We start from the raw sequence: 18,311 nt of genomic DNA on the forward strand, positions 1-18,311 counted from the left end.
AAAACGTCAACAAATGATTTGCTTTAGACTCAGCTGATAAATTATTGATATTTTCGCTAAAAAAGTAATATATAATAAAAATAAAATATTAAATTCCGCTTGATCAATTTTCTTCAAGCATGTCATATAAATAAATGACGAATAATTAGATGATCGCGAATAATGTTGAGGATTTAAATGGGGATCACAAAAGTATCGAAAAAAATCTAAAAGTATGCATATATCAATTAAATTGCAGGTCATCGATAGAAAATGATGCAAAAACGTCAACAAATGATTTGCTTTAGACTCAGCTGATAAATTATTGATATTTTCGCTAAAAAAGTAATATATAATAAAAATAAAATATTAAATTCCGCTTGATCAATTTTCTTCAAAATTCTAGAAACAAATTTAGTCGTTCATGATCGTAAACTTTCTCACGGAAGCAGCACAGAATTGCTTCTCTACGAAGAGAGACGGGAAGGAATGTGCTTCATGGAACAGAAAGGTACGTGGGAAAAACGCAGTCACGCGTTTTGTATTTCGCGATCCGCTCCGCGTTATCCGAGACCCAGGTATCCCTCGTATTTTCCACGAATTTTCCCGGCATCGTCGTCATCGTCGTCAACATTTCGCCAGACTTTTATAGTAGCTTTGTATAATCCAGACGCTTTCGCCCAAGTTTACGATTTTCTCAAACACAGGGATATAACATTTCGCAAGAAATTTTCGAACGCGACGAATTTCGAACACCGTGTAATAACCTCCTACAAGTCGTTATACGATGTGTAAACGATAAAGGAGCAGGAAGAGTCGTCGGCGCGATTCACGAAAATCTTTTGGTATCACCGAGGTATTATCGTTATACGCTACCGATATACGAAGAGAATATCGTATGATTTTATAGTTGTCGAGATATCGCGCGCACATTTGCTTTAGCCGATTTACTCCGTTCGAAGTTTAAGCTCAGAAGCTGCTTTTTTTTCTCCTTACCGGAGATTCCGCAGAGATCGCCATTTAAACCGTTTTACGTCGTCGTAAAACATTTCGTAGGGGAAAATATTTCGTAACTTATACCGCCGTACTTCCGGCCAATTGGTCACAGGGATAAATCATCGAATAAGGTTTCCGTTACGAAATTGTCGTGTTTCACAATTCTTGTAACAAACGTTCCTCCAGCACTGTCCCGCATCGGACTTACGCGATGCTCCTCCGCGACGATCGTTACTCAGACCGCGAGGATATTCTCCGGAGAGAATCTCTTTGCGAGTCGTTTAGCCCTTCTCTAGTGAGGATAGATCACGCGCGCGTCGAGTCCCGGAAGAATTTTTACTGCCGACCCAGAACGATATTACATACTTAGCCGCCGTTGCACCTGCTGCTCCGCGAAGATCCGGACGTTTATCATGCGAAGGACTCGTTCCTGCTTTTTTAAGAGATCGCCGGCCCCATATTTCCGGAGATATCTCGCCATTGCCTCCTTCTGTCCCGAAGTATTCCCGTTTCAACTTCACGCGATGAGTTAGTTTATTCGAACAAATTTTTGTTATTTTTTTTTTACGCTCTTTTTTTACGGATTTCCTCTGATTATTATTTAAAACTTTGTTGTGTCATAGTTTATATGACAATGTGCTGTCAATTATAGCAACAGACTCCTAATTTTCTTGTTATATCTTTCTAATTTATCAATACAACGAATATTCTTTGAATATTTGGAAACTGCACCATATTTTCTTATCACATGATTTTATAATTTTTAACATTAAGAATTAAATCGTAATAATGAAGTCTCTCGTTTATAACATAAGAGATCTTGGTAAAAGAAGACACAAAAGATACGATAACTAATTATCACCAATATATGAGATTTTATCATAACAAAGATCAGTGGATAAGGTTTCTATCGCGAAATCAATATAATTCTGTTAATTACAGTCGTGGTTTCCTACGTTATTACTGCCTCATTATCGATCATAGCTGAATAGTAATTAATCTTGCCGAGTAATTGATCGAAGTAGGCTATGCCTTTGTGATGCAATCATGTAATTGTAACATAACATAATATGATATGATATATAGATAATATATATATATATATATATATAAAAGATAATAAAACGATATCATTATTAGCAAGCATAAAATTCAATAATTTAATTACTCAAATTTGTCCAGAACTATTTGACGAATAAATAATCGCGCCATTGTGAAATACGCTAAGAGACTTTTTTCTAGACTAATCTAGTTTCAATGTAAAAAATGTTGGGAAGAAAACACGGAGATGAGTCACTCGCTCGGTTCGGGACACGTTTGAGAGTAGGTCCTGGGGCAGAGATGGGGTGACAGGACACTCTAAATCGAGGATATCGAGGATGACAGTGAATCCCATGCGTGACTGGAATAATTGACCGAGTCGGACCGCAAAAGAGATGATCCTTCGACGAAACCTGGAATCCCGGGTATCCTGAATCGAATCCCGCATTTATAGGTAGAGATTCTCGCTAAGAGAAATATGACATACGACCATCCTGGACGCCGACATATTCAATTGTGTAATGCGTGTCCCGGCAATTTTTCTCGCAATACGTCGCGAGCGAGACGCACGTTTCACGGAACATATGAAAATTTGTCGCGATTCGTGATTTATTCTCCATGTCAACGCGGATTTACTTTTGTAAAAACGCGGACGTGCGCATAGCGGACGTCAATTTTCATGACTGCAAGTCGCAAACGAGATTAAGCTTTTTGTATGTGAATCTGTTCCCGTATATTTATAATTTTCATGCATGTTATAACGTTTTTAATCCTGTCTTTGTTAAAATATTTTAACGGAAACGTTTACATAAAGTCACACACACACTTGCTGAATTTTTCTATACTGTACACGTTATTAATTATAATCTACTGACAATGAGGCTAAAAAAGCAAAGTTGTAAAGTTTATATACAACTAAAATTGTAATTTATTATACAATAGATTAAAAATTATTTTGTGAGCAAACGAAAAATATGTACAATTTTTTCGATAAAGTACATAAACTTATCTGAATTAATCAATTAGTATTAAATTATTTTATAATAATTTTTCCATGTTTCTACGTAAATATTGAAGAATAAAACACGCTTGATATTTTACTTCAATAAATATGTTATGGAGATGTTATCGAATTTTATTCGTTCCAAATTCTTTAATCGGGAAACAATTTTCATTAAGATAGCACAGTTGTTGACTGACAATCGTTCACCTAACTCATCATGACAGAGAAATATACACGGCCTTTTGAACCAGCGCGTTAGATGGAGCTGATAAGAACGATGGAACGATGGAATTCTGCGGGATATCGAATATTGCGAAGACAGACGAGCTTTTCGAGAGGGAAAAATATGTGGCAGCTGGACTGTCCGTGAATCTCTTGTCAGTTTTCTTATGATATCGAGAGAGACACGATTTTAGCCAGAGAAAAAGAGAAAAACCGAACATTGGAAGAATGGAGAACGGTCTGTTATGATTTACGACAAATTATTTTTTTTATATCTCGTCACCACATGTGTAATAAATATCTGAAATGGATATCTGAATATCAAATCATAATCGCGTGTTTACAATTAATCGATCGGGTAATCTGTTTAATTCCGGAATGCAGTGTTTCTCATAGAAAAATGATACTGCTGTAAAAAATGAATTATTAATAAAACGAGAGTAATTTTGAAAAATTTAATTTAGTTTAAAAGTTTCTTCAACGTCTAGAAAACTGTTTTAGTAGTCTCATCAACTTTAGATTATATTTTGATTAAAAAATAATTACAACATAAATATTTTTCTAACGTTGAAAAATTAATTGGCATCTCTGATATTTACTCGGTTCTCTTTTTTAGTATTTATCAATAAGAATTGGTACAAATTTTTATTAGAGAAAATTATATATTTTTTTCTATCCTAGTTAGAAGAGAATTGAGAACTTTATTGAACGGACGGTCAAGCGCAGGTCAAGAGGCGGGATAAAAAATAAAGCGAAGAAGCAACAAAGGATATGGAAATGAAGATGTCCGTTCCGGTGCAGTATTGATAGACAGTTCTCCTCGAGTTTCGCTCTCTAGTTCGGCATCTATATATCTGAAGAAATATCACTATATTTTCTCGCGCGATAGGATCCCGATCGTTTTTCCAGCGAGATAAAATGAAACGTGATACATTTGAAAAATAAATGTATCCTGGAATAACCAATTTTTATCTTGTTAAAATATATAATATTGATTGTATCTCGATACTAAAAAAACAAAGTTATTAATTTTATGCAAAGGCTGGTTCAGAAACTAGATTTCTGCGCTATAAGATTATTGATTACCTCCGAACAATTCGTCGTTAAATTTTTAATTCTTGAGAACTATAAACCTAACTTTTTAAATCTCATTGTTTAAAATAACGAGTTTTAATGTAAATAAAACTATATGTTTAATCGTATCTGAATTATTCGAACAATACAAAAAAAAATATTTTATCGGTAGTATTGCTTTATCATGAGAACGGAAAAAATGTTGTAGCTCGCAATAACTTTTCTGTTATTAAACAGGATTCAAACGACGTGAATTGTTTTCACAAAAAGAAGTGACGGTCCGTTTACAATTTTTACTGTATTTACTGCCAACGAAACGCAATATATACGAGTCATAATATTACTAAAGTATTACAAGTTTTCAACGAGAAAGTTTTGCCTCATCGTCAGTTAGTTTTCCGCAGAGTTTTCACGAAGGGATGGCAAATATATTCGATTTTATGCGACGAAGGAAGCATAATATGGCAGTGCAAACGTTCGTTGCATTCGTTTTCTGCTATTTAAGCGGTCAACGTTTCTCGGCGATTACGAACTTTCCTTGAAAACAGGATGCTTTAAGATCCCTGTAAGACTTCTTCCGACTAATGAGCACCGTGCCGTTTTCAGAATCTAAAGAATAAAAGAAAACAACAAAGAACTGCTTCGATATTTTTGCGAATATAAATCTCGAAACTAATTTAATGTTTTTTATATAATTTAAATATTATGTATATAATACACATTGACGAAAATCAAATTAAATTAAATAGTTTAATATCATTTAACGTAATGTATATCAAACACATGGAAAAACATGGCATGAAGAAAACATTCTTTTATAAGAAATTCTAAAAATATTATATTTTAAATTTTAATTGGAGGAAAAAGAAAATAAATAAGGAACTTTTAAATTTATATATATATATATATATATATATAGAAATTTATCCGCTTTTTCTTTCAGAGATCGTAAAGAAGAAAACAATTTTAATAATTACAAAAATAATTTTTTATGAATAAAAGATATCAAAGATACTTATATCGCGTCCGGTATTTTCTGTAATAAAAACCGTAACGTATCGTAGAAATGACAGGCAAGTTTTACACTCTTATGGCAAGTTTCACGCGGATGTGCCGACATTCTTTAGACTTATCCGGCATCGAAGTTTTCGAATTGGATAATCCATTATTGAGGCTCGTTTCTCTGATTCATGATTTTTTTTTTTTTTTGAGTCTCACCTAACCGCAAGTGCACCCGAGGAGGCAAACTTCCACCATCTTTCCTCCTTTTATGTCCTTCCTCATTCACTCGGTCGAGTCGCGTTTTCCGCTTCGGGAGAAACTTTCCGAATTGCATTGGTCTGCGGACGCGGAAACGCATCGACTTTGCTGAACGTACGTTTCTATTATGATGTAACGATGAATTATTGCCGCGGTAAATTTGCGAAATTCGCAAAGAATACATCGATAGATGATTATAATACATATATATATATCAAAAATCTCATAATTATTCTCTCTTACCTTTTTATGAATTATGAATTTTTTAATAAAATTTTTGTGAATGGTGTACGCGAAAAAATTATTAATTTTTTTTCAGAAAAATTTACTCTACAAGATATGGCGAATATTTGGTATCACTAATTATGTATTTGACGAGTTAAATTTCTTTAAAGCAATAAGTGTCGCTTTGAAATTAACAGGCTTTACTTTGACAAAAATTTTAATTTGATCGTTAATAGCCAGAATTAAGGAAAGTGAAGGAAGATAAAACTTATAAAGTTGCTGCTGATCAGATTACAGTCTCGTCAAATGTTCACAATCTGCTTTAGTCACGAAAGAATGCTTCCCTAACTTTTACGCTAGCGAAGAATACATGTCGATAAATATTTTAACTTGCCATAAAATAATAACGAATAAATTTTTATCTTGTTTATCTTGTTTCTCTTCATGGTTAATTGCATAAATGAAATAAAGGGAAAAAATGCGCGTTAAATTTTGCGAAGCTAGTAAACGGACTGCGAAGTATCGTATCGCGCTGAGAGAAACTTCTTAACGGCGGCGCAAACAAGGATGCATTTATGTCAGAAAGTCAAGACGTACGAAAAATATTCCGGAGATATGCTCGTTTGCCAGCAGACAGAGGTACACGAACCGTGGAGAGCCGCGTGGGACTCGGTCCGATGGGAAATGGCAACCGAGGTGCACCCGAGTCGCAAGCGGGGCTCTGAATTTTCTATGGAATCTGCTAACGATAAAATACGAGCCCGTCCGTTCCGTCATACTAAATTTTAGGATGCGTCCGCCCAAGCTCCGTACTCTTCCTATTCTAGGCGTTAGTGGCATCCGCCCTCTCTCTCACCAAGGTAAAGACGACGTGAAGAACGTCGTTCGCGGAATATATCAATCATCTTCCAGCACGCGGTATTTAATTTTCATGAAAGATTCCGAGCGCCGGACGTGCTCGAGAAGAAAAACACTCGGGCGGAAGATGACTGCACCGTTTATCGAGCACAGCGCAAGAAGGTTAAATACCGAGGGAAAGCGATTTTCAGCTATTATCTCTTCACGCCCGCCCGTAAATGTCAAAAATTCTACATCAGTGCTATCATGTATTTTGTGGACGATAGAATTGACAGATCAAAAAATATACACGATTACAATTTCTATATAAATATTATATCTATATAAGTACGAGAATTTTATTAAATTTCTAGTTGTATAAAACTCCCGATCGCGCGTATTAATTATGTCACAAAAATGAAATCATTTAATTATATGTGTATATATATGTAATAATGCATGAGAATAATTTTACTAACTTTTGTTGGTTTTTATTTATACGCGGACGATAGAATTGACAGATCAAAAAATATACACGATTACAATTTTTATATAAATATTATATCTATATAAGTACGAGAATTTTATTAATTTCTAGTTGTATAAAATTCCCGATCGCGCGTATTAATTATGTCACAAAAATGAAATCATTAATTATATGTAATAATGCATGAGAATAATTTTACTAACTTTTGTTGATTTTTACTTATACGCGGACACGAATTTGAAATTGAGTAATATCTCCAATGAAATTGAGTATAAGCAGATTAATTCCCTCTTTTCGATAATGAGATGCACGTCATTTGCGGAAAAAAAGGAAGATCGAGGATAACAAAGCCGGTTTTTTAGATGCTTCCAGCAGTATCGGATATTTTCGATCCTCATTGCGCCGATCTTCCTTCCTGAAAGCTGACGAATAATCACCGATAAAGGGGTTTAAACGAGGATATCCAGCGTGAAGTATCGATTTCAGGGAATCACGTAGTGCCACTTGGCCTGTTGAGACGCAATTCCGGCGATTCCGATGCAACGTGTCCTGTACGGGATTACAGGATCTATCCACTTGAAAAGCTCATTGACGAGGATCGAAGGGATGCAGAAGTTTGTTCGAGAATTCAAAGAGTTACAAATTATGCGCGAAATTAATGCTATCATTAACTCTGTAAATTTTGATTTAATTTGTATCATGTATATTTCGTCTTATATTAGAATTTCTCGAAAATGTTTATCTCATATCATATTTATTATGTCGTAATAATAAAATTGATATTAGATTTATATATTGCTCATGCAATTAATCACAAGCAATTATTGAAAAATTAAAACAAAGTCTGTGCAGATCGATTAATAGAAACCAATGAAATTCAAATTTTAAAATTGTATACAACCACAAATATCTATATCGCTATCATATGAGAAAGCAATTAGCTTTTCAAATATTAACTTCGATTAAATTTCAAAATCGATAGCTTAACAACACAGATACACATGTACACGATAGTCAAGTGAGCGATTAATTAGATGGAAAGAGTCTAATATGGCTGTATGCTAAATAGCGGCCAGAAGATACGTGAGATAGAGGACGAGAAACATTATGGAACTAATTTAGCCGTAAGCGGCCATTAGATGTGCCCTAAAGTGTGCATATGAGGAAACGGGAGAAAGGGAGCAGCGCTCGTCAAAATCTAAAGTAAATCCTAATCGGATTAGCATGAGTCGACTCAACGCCCGAGCAGCTTTTGTTCCCAAGTTTCAATGATGGGGCCTTGGGTTCCTTGGGGCGTGCGTCTCCTTTATCCAATGAGTTAACGACTCCGAGTCTCGAGGCAGGAAAATTGCAACGATGACGAGGAAGCGCGAAGGAAGTGACAGAGAAGCCGACACATGCGACATGTCAAGGATATCCGCGGATAAGGTGCGATTTATATATTTCTCATTTCCAAATAACGAGGTCATTTTTTTAATACGCGACTTGAAATTTCTATAGTTATCGAAAATTATATAATAAACAAGATTTAAAGAATCAAGGAGAGAACAATAAAAAATGATGCGGTTAAATGTGATTTAAGAAAGCAAGAAAGATATTGATCATGAGATATGAATAAAGGCAGGGTGTCCAGCAGACTCAATGAAAAAAATTCCCTGACTTATAATAATCACCTTTTTATTTATATCAAATTTTTTTTGTTTTGTTTCTATTAAACACGTTGAAATAAAATAACACGACGATGAAAATATAAATTAACGAACACGCTGTAGATGAATCGATTTTTAACAACACAGAAAATTTTGCGTGCTGGGAGTCAAGGAAAAGTTTATATTTATTTAATAAAAAATTTCAAATTATTGAGACAAATGTAGAATGATGTGAAAAATCCAGATAAATAGTAAAATTTCCTGACAATTCCAGATTTATAAAATTCTCTGACAATTCTCGGTTTTCCAGATTTCCCTGACCGCTAGGCACCCTCAGGATTAAAAAGACGAAGAAGAGAAAAATAAAAAATGATGCGGTTAAATATGATTTAAGAAAGCGAAAAAGATATTAATCAATAGATATGAACAAAGGAAATTAAAAATATTAGATAAGAATAATAAGAAGCGAATACAATTGTCAAATATCGCATCGAGAGGTTTAGTTATGATAGGGTTGTATCAGCTCTCGCTGTGAGAACGGATGAATATATAATCGATAGATCCGAGCTCCTTCCTTTTACATATATACACATGCTCCTTTCTCTCTTTATGTATAAATATATATATATATATATATATATATAAAATATATACACATACATACATATATACATATATCGAAGTGACTCGGAATTAACCCGAGCTGGAGCAGCGCGCCGAGGCGTAAAACGAAGCGCCGCGGCAGCGACGTTTCGACGCCGATGGCCTTTCGCCTGCGAGATGTATCCCTATTCGATTACGTTCTCCACGCGCCCGCGCTCTACGGACAACCCCCATCGGGACGAGATACCCGGGAGAGAGAACTAGCGAGAGAGCAGATTGTTTAAGTTAGCGACGCGCGACGCGATCCGGCTCGTTCCGCGACGCTCGGCCGAGTTCTGATTAAAAGAAAACAGCGCCGATCGGCCAGCTTTGAAATTTGGCTTTGACACGTCTGCGCATTTGGTCGACGCATTTAATCGACAAACTAGGTTAATCTTTTAGCGTAATACGCTTCCAGTTGATCGATTAATCTCTTCTTCGACTGGAAACTGAACTTTGTGCATTACGCCTCTAATGTTCAATAAATGGGAAAAAATTGCAATGAATGCGATGAGATCAATTAAAAAGAAGAGAATAAATGTATTTTATAAATGTAGACATTTTTAAAGGATTTTTAAATAAAACGATATACATGATGATAAATTGATGACTAATTCCGAAATAAATAATGTTCTATATATGAGATATTCTTATCAATTTAATTTAATTCGAAAAATATTGTTGGAATTATTAATGATAAAAATTATTTTAATTAAAAGTGGAAGAATTTCAAAATAGAAGCATTATCTAACAGGCAATACAGATGAAAACACTTTAGTATATTGTTTTTACATAGCAATACAGCGCCTTTATTATTTAATATTGCTCAACAAATTCCATTCAATAATCTTATTTAATCTTTATATAATCATTGAAAATGTATATATCTGTCACAAAAAAAAAAACATAAAATCTCGTCGGTGCTCATCTCAACAGAATATCTAATTAGCAGCCACATATTAAATTAACTTAATGATCGATCAATAATCAAATTCGGTTAGAGACTTCGTGAAAGCTTCTCATCGCCATGACATGGAGAGCTCTTCCTTGGGGACCGACAAGCTATTGCTTCGATTCTATCAAGAGACAAGAACGACGAGCTCATCTTGGACTTTTGGCGTTTCTCAGAAAACCGGTTTTGAAACTTCCGGTTTTGCATCACAAAATTAGCGCGGAGAATATGCACCGCTAATGATCGGAACTGTTATTGAACTGGGACATAAAGTTGTAAATCACTTATTAGAAGACTTGAAAAAGAATAAAATAAAATACGCGTTGCCATTATTGTAACTAACAATACAAAATTTGCGAGCGTCGCAAACAGGGAGAGACTTTTGTATGAGAATATTTCAGATTCTTCCTGAATTGTCAGACTCGTTTTAATTATACGTTGGTAATTTAACTTTGTTCAAAATATCCGTAAAATTATCTGGAAACTAGATGTTGCATAAAATAGGATAAACATATTTATCGTTCACGCAACATATATATTGATTCCTGCGATTATTCAAACATTAATACCCTATTATTTATATTCAATTTTCTCTACCTTTTCCAATATTTTCAGAGCGTTTATGCATAAGCGTGCACACGGTAATTACGTTTGATTTTGCCTCTATACCGGATAATGTTATTCAACATTATGGAAACGCGAAACGCTATTGCATAGCTTTCTATAAAGTGGAAATTGAACTTTCTGTACAGGTTGACGCGTATCTCGTATCGATTTGGCATCGAGCATTAATTACTACATTGTGATATCCGTTTCGTCAAGTTAGTCGCGTTGTAAAAGCGATAGCGATTATTTTACATAAAATGAAATAACATCGCGCAACGCTGTTATTTTAACTGTGCAAAAAGATCATTGTTATTTAAAATTTATATCGCTTTCTCATTATAAAGAATACATATAAAATAAATATATAATCTATTATAATATATTATCAGAGAGACAAAATGTAATACTACAAATACTGTCTCGATTAATGTACTGAAAATTAAAAGCCTTTTGCTTAAAATTACGTTAATTGCTTTATTTGAATATAACATAACATATGTATATACCTACTAAAAAATAATTGTTCCGATATTCATTAATAACATTCTAACAAATTTTGTCGATAACAGATTTTGTGCCCATATTTTCATTTTATAATAGCATTATAGGCGCAATTCACTATTATTTGAATAAAAATTTTGTTCGCGCAAAAAATAGAACAAATAAAAAGCTTTATGTTTTCACGCGAAAAACAAGATTTTATTCGAGAATGTAATTTTATAAATAAAAATTGATACCATATATTTAAATTAAAACTTTTATTCAGAATAAAATATACATATGAAAAATTTTAACTAATTATCCAATAAATTAAAAATATATTTCAAAAGATTTTTTAATTCATTGAATAATTAGTTAAAATTTTTTCACTATATGTTTGATTCTGAATAAAAGTTTTAATTCAAATATGCGGTATCAATTTTTATTTATAAATAAAATTACATTCTCGAATAAAATCTTGTTTTTCTCGAAAAGTTTCGAGCAAACAAATCACCTTAAAATAAATCGAAAATCCAATTAAATAAATTGATTATCCAATTAAATAAATGATTACACAACAGTCGTAATCGTGCATATATAGTATGTAATTTTCTCTTTTTAAACTTTCAACATTTTGTATATATATTTTTTTACGAAGATAAAAAATGCAAGATTAATCGATCGTGTCGCATTACAAGAAACGTGAAATTTTCGATTCCAATTATTGAACACTTTGCAAACAATCCAAGAGTTTTGTTATCGAAGATTCGACTCGACGACGATTTAACAACCGTGCGTCAACGGAAGAGCGGAATCGAGCTATAGACAAACTGGCCAATCGACGGTACTCTCAGCACGATCGTTTACAGAGGATCGCTTTCAATGGTCGGCTGATTGTACGAGTGGTCGCCCGATCTCGGATTAACGACCATTCTTGGGACCGATTCGTCCAATCGCGACGATCGACGTCGAGTATCGGCGGGCAGTTTCGCCGAGTTTCCTCGGTCGGGCGCAATTTTACGAAAGTTTAACGAGCCTCGAACTAGATCCCGCGCGAAAAGCCCAAGTTTCCACTCTCGAAAAACGAGAACGGAGCCGATGAGTTGAAATCTCCAGATTTATATTGTGACGAGGGAGAGAAAGAAAAGGAAAAAGAAGGAGATATAGGAGCGTGTGTACGTAGGGGTTTCGTATGTTCTCCAATAGTCGCGATGCTATCACAATTGACTGTTCCACTGCAAACAGTTGTAAACTGCAATCGCGAGTGTGTCATCGTATCTTCGGATATCGACGATTACATCTCCGTGAAGTGGACTAGTTTGAGAAGTATATTTGGAAAATGATTGATGCGGAATAGAAACTTCGTTTCTTTTCTATTTGTATTTAACGAGTTCGCAACTAGTTTTCCATGAAAAGATCAATGTTTTCTCTCTCATACAAAATGAAAATTGCCAGGTCGAAAGTATCTCGAAATTTATCACGTCGCTCAAAAAAGTTATTCCGTTGGTAGTTTTTATTTAAACGAATAGTTGCAACAATAATATATTATTAACAGTTATATAGCTGTTTCGCAAACAATTGCGATTGTCATTACAATTGTCATATTTCGAATACTAACAATTGTACAAAGTAAATAAGAAAATTTCTGCTAGTTTTTTGAACCGTAATCTTTTCCTAAATATCAATTTTTTGCAAAGCTTTTTTATAATAAATATGCACCTAATGTTTCTATTGAAACATTTCATTATTATATTCAGTATAAACATTTCATAATTGTCAAAGCAATCAAAAAGGCATAATAATTCAAGCGGCCCGCTTGAGATTAGCAGTAGAAAACGTGTGAAACATAAATGATAAATTGTACAAAAAGAGTGATTCCAGCATAATTTAATGGAAATTTAACGAGTCTTGAGTTAGTTCCGCACCAAAAATTCAAGTTTTCTCATGAAAACAACTACGTCAATTTCTCGAAATGCAAATCGCTATGAAAAAGTCTATGCGTATTTTCTGTCCTCTCTATATCTGTGACAGCAATTATGAATGCAAACAGAATTGTAAACTGCGCGACTGAGCATTTCAGTGTTTTAAATATGTATAACTGGATCACGATTTAAAAGATATCAACGCAAGTTCTGTTCCGAAAATAGTAAAACAATATGATCCTCTTGAATTTAACGGCAAATTTCGAGATTGACAGATTAGTGGTAAAAATATACGTATAATGTAGGATAAATCGAATGGTTTTTGGTATAAGCTACATTTTCGGGTGAATGTCACTCTAACGAGAAACCTTGCCATGGCGATTAAGGACGACGTTTACTTACCGATAACGGTGAGGTTAACTTTCAAGTTTCTTGTCGGTGAGTTCCGGAAGTCGACCCTGCACCTGTAAACACCCTCGTCACTCTGCCGAAGATCCTGAACTGTCAGCTGTGCTGGCGGGGTCGAACGAAAAATCGCTCGAGGACCCCAAAAATTCGCAGCGCTCCATAGCTTCGCTTTACCAAATTGTCGACTTCTCGCATCGTAACTGTAACAACAATCACAGACAAACGTGTCGTTCAAATAATTCGAAAGAAAATTCTGCACATTTAATTGCACACTTAATTTATATATTAGCCTATTATTTTTTACACTAAAAAAATACGATTTATAAAAAATTTCAGAATTGCTGGGAGGTATCGTTTTAGAAAAAAGAAGATGATATATACATTGAGATAGTAAGTTTTATTCTCGGCACAAAGCGTCAACTTCTCAAAGCAAAGCATTATAAAAGATTTACGCTGTTGATTTAATGTGCAACGGCAAAAGACTCCAAAGCGGAGTTCTTATCACACAGAGTACACTGCATTTACAGTGAGAAGTCTGTTTGCGACTGATATACTTCGTCTGGCTCGGCCTCGAGCTTCGCAGAGTGTCCTCGGGCCGCGCATACAAATCACGGGATTACCGCCGCAAAATATGTCCGCTCGCGGAGTTAAATACCGCGGTTTCGCGTGTCGCAAATCGCGGCGCCAAGTCGCGCAACCCGTGCCGTCCGCTGCACGATATTCGCATCTGTCAGCCAGACGAAAACTTTCCCCTTCGGAATAACAGACGAGTTATTTGAAAATCTTTCCTTGCCCGGAGGGCTAAATAATGCGGGTTAAGTCGGCCAGGGGGATGAAAGTAACCGGAGGAACGAATGGCTGACGACAAAAGTACGACGCACAATACACTCCGGCCGCTCTTATCTGGCTTCGGCCAATTTTTCACCCAACTTTTGCAATTCGTCATAGTCGAGAGGAGCTCGCGAGAAGCGTAAGAGGTAAAGGGGGACGATTCTCGCCCATCCCTCTTAAAGTCGCCCGGACTCGAGAAGACCCAATACAGGAGAAGTGCACTCGACCGAGAGAGTCAGATAACCTTTTACTTCTCAGGTCGGAGCTTTGAACCGCGGAGGCGGTTTTAGGTCTTGCTAAAATAAAAGGTCACATTATACAACGATATCGTATGTTTTACTGGATGATCTATGGACAATGATGAATTTATTTCTACGTTCAATTTATTTATTCTGTATCTTCAAATCTGCTCTTTTTTTCCTACGAAAGCTTTTATATAATAATAATTAATATATTATTATTTACCACATATCATCATTAATATATCACATTATACAACGATATCGTATGTTTTACTGGATGATCTATGGACAATGATGAATTTATTTCTACGTTCAATTTATTTATTCTGTGTCTTCAAATCTGCTCTCCTTTTCCTACGAAAGCTTTTGTATAATAATAATAATAATTAATATATCATTATTTAATTTTTTTTTTCGAGAATAATTTATATATCACCAATCTATAACACTTTCAAAATACAAATATAATAATTCGTTTAGAAAAATGTTTACAATGGGAAAATTTTTTCTTATTCCACAAATCAGAGATATTCTCAGTTTCCACGAAGATCTGTAACACAGATGCCGCATCCACCGTACCGTCAATTATCATTGGCCCGGACCGAATGCGCTTGAACGTAAGTTCGTAAGTCTAATCAAGGAGCAGAATGACGACGAAGTTGGCGCGATAAGGCATTCGCGCCGTCAATCGCGTCTGTGTCGTGAGAAGGACCGAGTTTCGCTTCTCCGAATCGCTCTCACCCGGCTCATTTTCGTTCTCGCGGTTGCCGAGATAAATTAGATTGGTTTTTAATGAGCACAATGATTGGTCGAGCTTCAGGCTCGACCAGCTCAAATTCACCGACACAACGTAGCGCGACTCGGTATCAACTCGCTTGTCGAGCTTCTCTCTGTGATTTACGCGAAGTCTACGTGAAATTTAAGGGGTCCGTGAACACACGTCGACGGTAAAAAGGTCTAATTGCGACGAACGGCTGTTCTCTCCGAGGCCGGGCGAGTAAATCCCTCGTGGAAAATTTTATTTGCGAAAGTCGGCCACGTTGTGTCGCGCGGATAATTAAGCGTGAGGGCGAATGCTGCTGGCGGAACGACGTTGAAAAGCGCGACACTGCGTATAGTTGTATTGAATCATTCCGCTTTGAATAGAGAACGCAGGTTATAACACATTTAACTCTTTGTTGTGACATTATTTTTGCAAAAAAATAGTTATCTGGCTTTCATAAATGTTTTTTTTTTGTATTTTGTATGCGTATAGTTACAAAAATGATTTTATATTTTAAAATATATGTTTTATATAAACACTATATACGTGTACCTTATATATATATAACTATTCTATTAAATTAATATTATAAAAGAATTATTATTAACGACGTAAATTTATAAGTAAATTAGAGATTCTATATTTATTTATGTAAAATAGGTACAGTATGAAATAGAATAAAATAAAATTAGATATTAATTTGGAAATTATATATATCTATTCATATATGCGGATAAATATTTACTATACAAATATACATCTAGTTCTCACGTTTGTTATACATACCTACATATAAAATTTATAAATTTACATTTTATTTGATAATAATTAATATACTTATATAATATTAAGTTAATAGAATATTTGTTCTTTTATTTAATGAAATAGTTTAGTTTATGTCACTATATTTTATCAACTCTCTTTCTCTCTCTCTCATAAAGTGTATGGAAAAATATAAATATAATACATTTACAATTAAATACATGGACGCAGAGATAAAATTTTGGATTATATATTTAAAAAGATAACAAAAATTACTGAGAATAATATAAAATGTGATATTTTATAAAAATAAATCCATTTTATTAACAGATTTGTTGTCACATAAAATAAAAAGTTAAAGAAAAATCGTACAATCTGCATAAATTGCTGCATGTAAATTGTACATGCATTATGAAACAGAGAATATACTTTTTACACGAATATAATGTAAATTAATACGTCGGGGGATTTTACTGATTAACATAGCATAATACGAAAATGATTGTAATTATAATATCCCGAAATTTGTCGCATTTCAGAATATGGTACAGACATTTTTCAAATGATTATCATTCAGTGAAGTTTTAATTAATACTGTCAGCTATTCATTATTGCCGTTGCAAACAGTAACTGCATGCAATATAAAACACGTTACGATCATAATCGCATAAATTCTGTTATGTATTTCGATTGTGAAAATTTTTCCATGACATGCTCCATGCGTTTCTACGTTGTCAAAACTGAATTATTAATTTTGTCCGCCTACAATCCACTGCACTTTGATAAAACTTTTTTTTACTGTCGTGCGCTTTTATTGCGCGAGAGTCACAAGACAGATTAATTATTTCTAGAAACGAACATAAAAAAAACGTCTTTCACCTCTTTCCTTTTTAATCTTTCAAAAAGTCCGTCTATGTTGAATGTGATCTGTGCACGCCCATGCATGTATATACACGACATTCACATACACACGCGCGTGCACGTACCTCTCATATAAATTAAAACATCTATCATATAAAAAATATATTAAAATATTTTTATTTTAATTTTTAAAATAATGTGCAAATATTTAAAAAAATAATAAAGTTTTAATATTATTTTCTTCCAATTGTAACAGCCTGTTTTATAAAGAAAAAAATGTAAATATTGTACAACTATCTAGCAAAATGAGTCCTATAATAAAAATTTTCTTTTTCTGTTTTTGAGTTTCATCTTTGATACAATATTTCTCTACGTTAATGCATGATATTTATATTTATTATTATAATATTATTAATATATATTATTATTGTATAAAGTATAATATTTGTTTTGTAATATCTATTTTAAATATTAATATTATAATAATAATTAAATATTAATATCATATTATATTATTAATATTTATTTAATATTTATCCTTAATGTTAATGCTGTTAATGTAGCTAGAGTTTCCGATTCAAATTAATAATGTTAAATCTCTAAATGAGAACGAATAATTAAAAAAAATCGATACCAAATATATAGAAATTAAAAGAAAAATAAAATAGAAAGGTAGATGGAGAAATAGAGGAAATAGAACGAGGAAGAAGTGTGGTAGATGGCCTCTAAACAAATTAAAACAATCGCCAAGTCCCATCCGGAAGCTGTGTCGCCATCGCTAGTCTAAAAGAAAGTCTCTCATGAATACGTTGGCAAAACGAATGTAGCGTAGAGAAGGACAGAGATGGGATGTAAGGGAGACTTAACCACTCTCGGGACTCTTAAAAGGAACTTAACTTCGCGCATAAAATTAAGGCATTGTAATTGCAGACGGCGTCGTCGCTGCGGCAACGCGTTTCTTTTTTTCCAGACCCTTCTTTCTTCCGTTACCTTCGCTGACTTTTCTTTTTAAAACTCTTTAACCCTTCGAAATGATCTGCGATGTCAATTTCGTCCTTCTTTTACCCGG

At 34.1% G+C, this 18,311-nt stretch overlaps 1 protein-coding gene and 1 long non-coding RNA gene across 4 annotated transcripts in view; one reads left to right on the forward strand and one right to left on the reverse strand.

The window, feature by feature from the left end:
• The window catches only part of LOC146721384 (uncharacterized), a 214,413-nt gene that overhangs the window by 145,390 nt on the left and 50,712 nt on the right, over window positions 1–18,311 (forward strand). The gene's annotated exons all lie outside the window — the stretch shown is intronic.
• Window positions 1–18,311, reverse strand: part of LOC114940071 (nephrin) — a 210,374-nt gene that overhangs the window by 139,661 nt on the left and 52,402 nt on the right. For both annotated transcript variants that reach the window (XM_029314553.2, XM_085486892.1), the window contains exon 4: window positions 13,778–13,983. In XM_029314553.2, coding sequence (XP_029170386.2) covers window positions 13,778–13,983 — 206 coding nt within the window. The remainder of the gene's footprint in view (window positions 1–13,777; window positions 13,984–18,311) is intronic.

This window comes from Nylanderia fulva, unplaced genomic scaffold, assembly GCF_048542155.1.
Source record: "Nylanderia fulva isolate GAGA-0341 unplaced genomic scaffold, ASM4854215v1 Scaffold49, whole genome shotgun sequence".
Taxonomy (NCBI): Eukaryota; Metazoa; Arthropoda; class Insecta; order Hymenoptera; family Formicidae; genus Nylanderia; species Nylanderia fulva.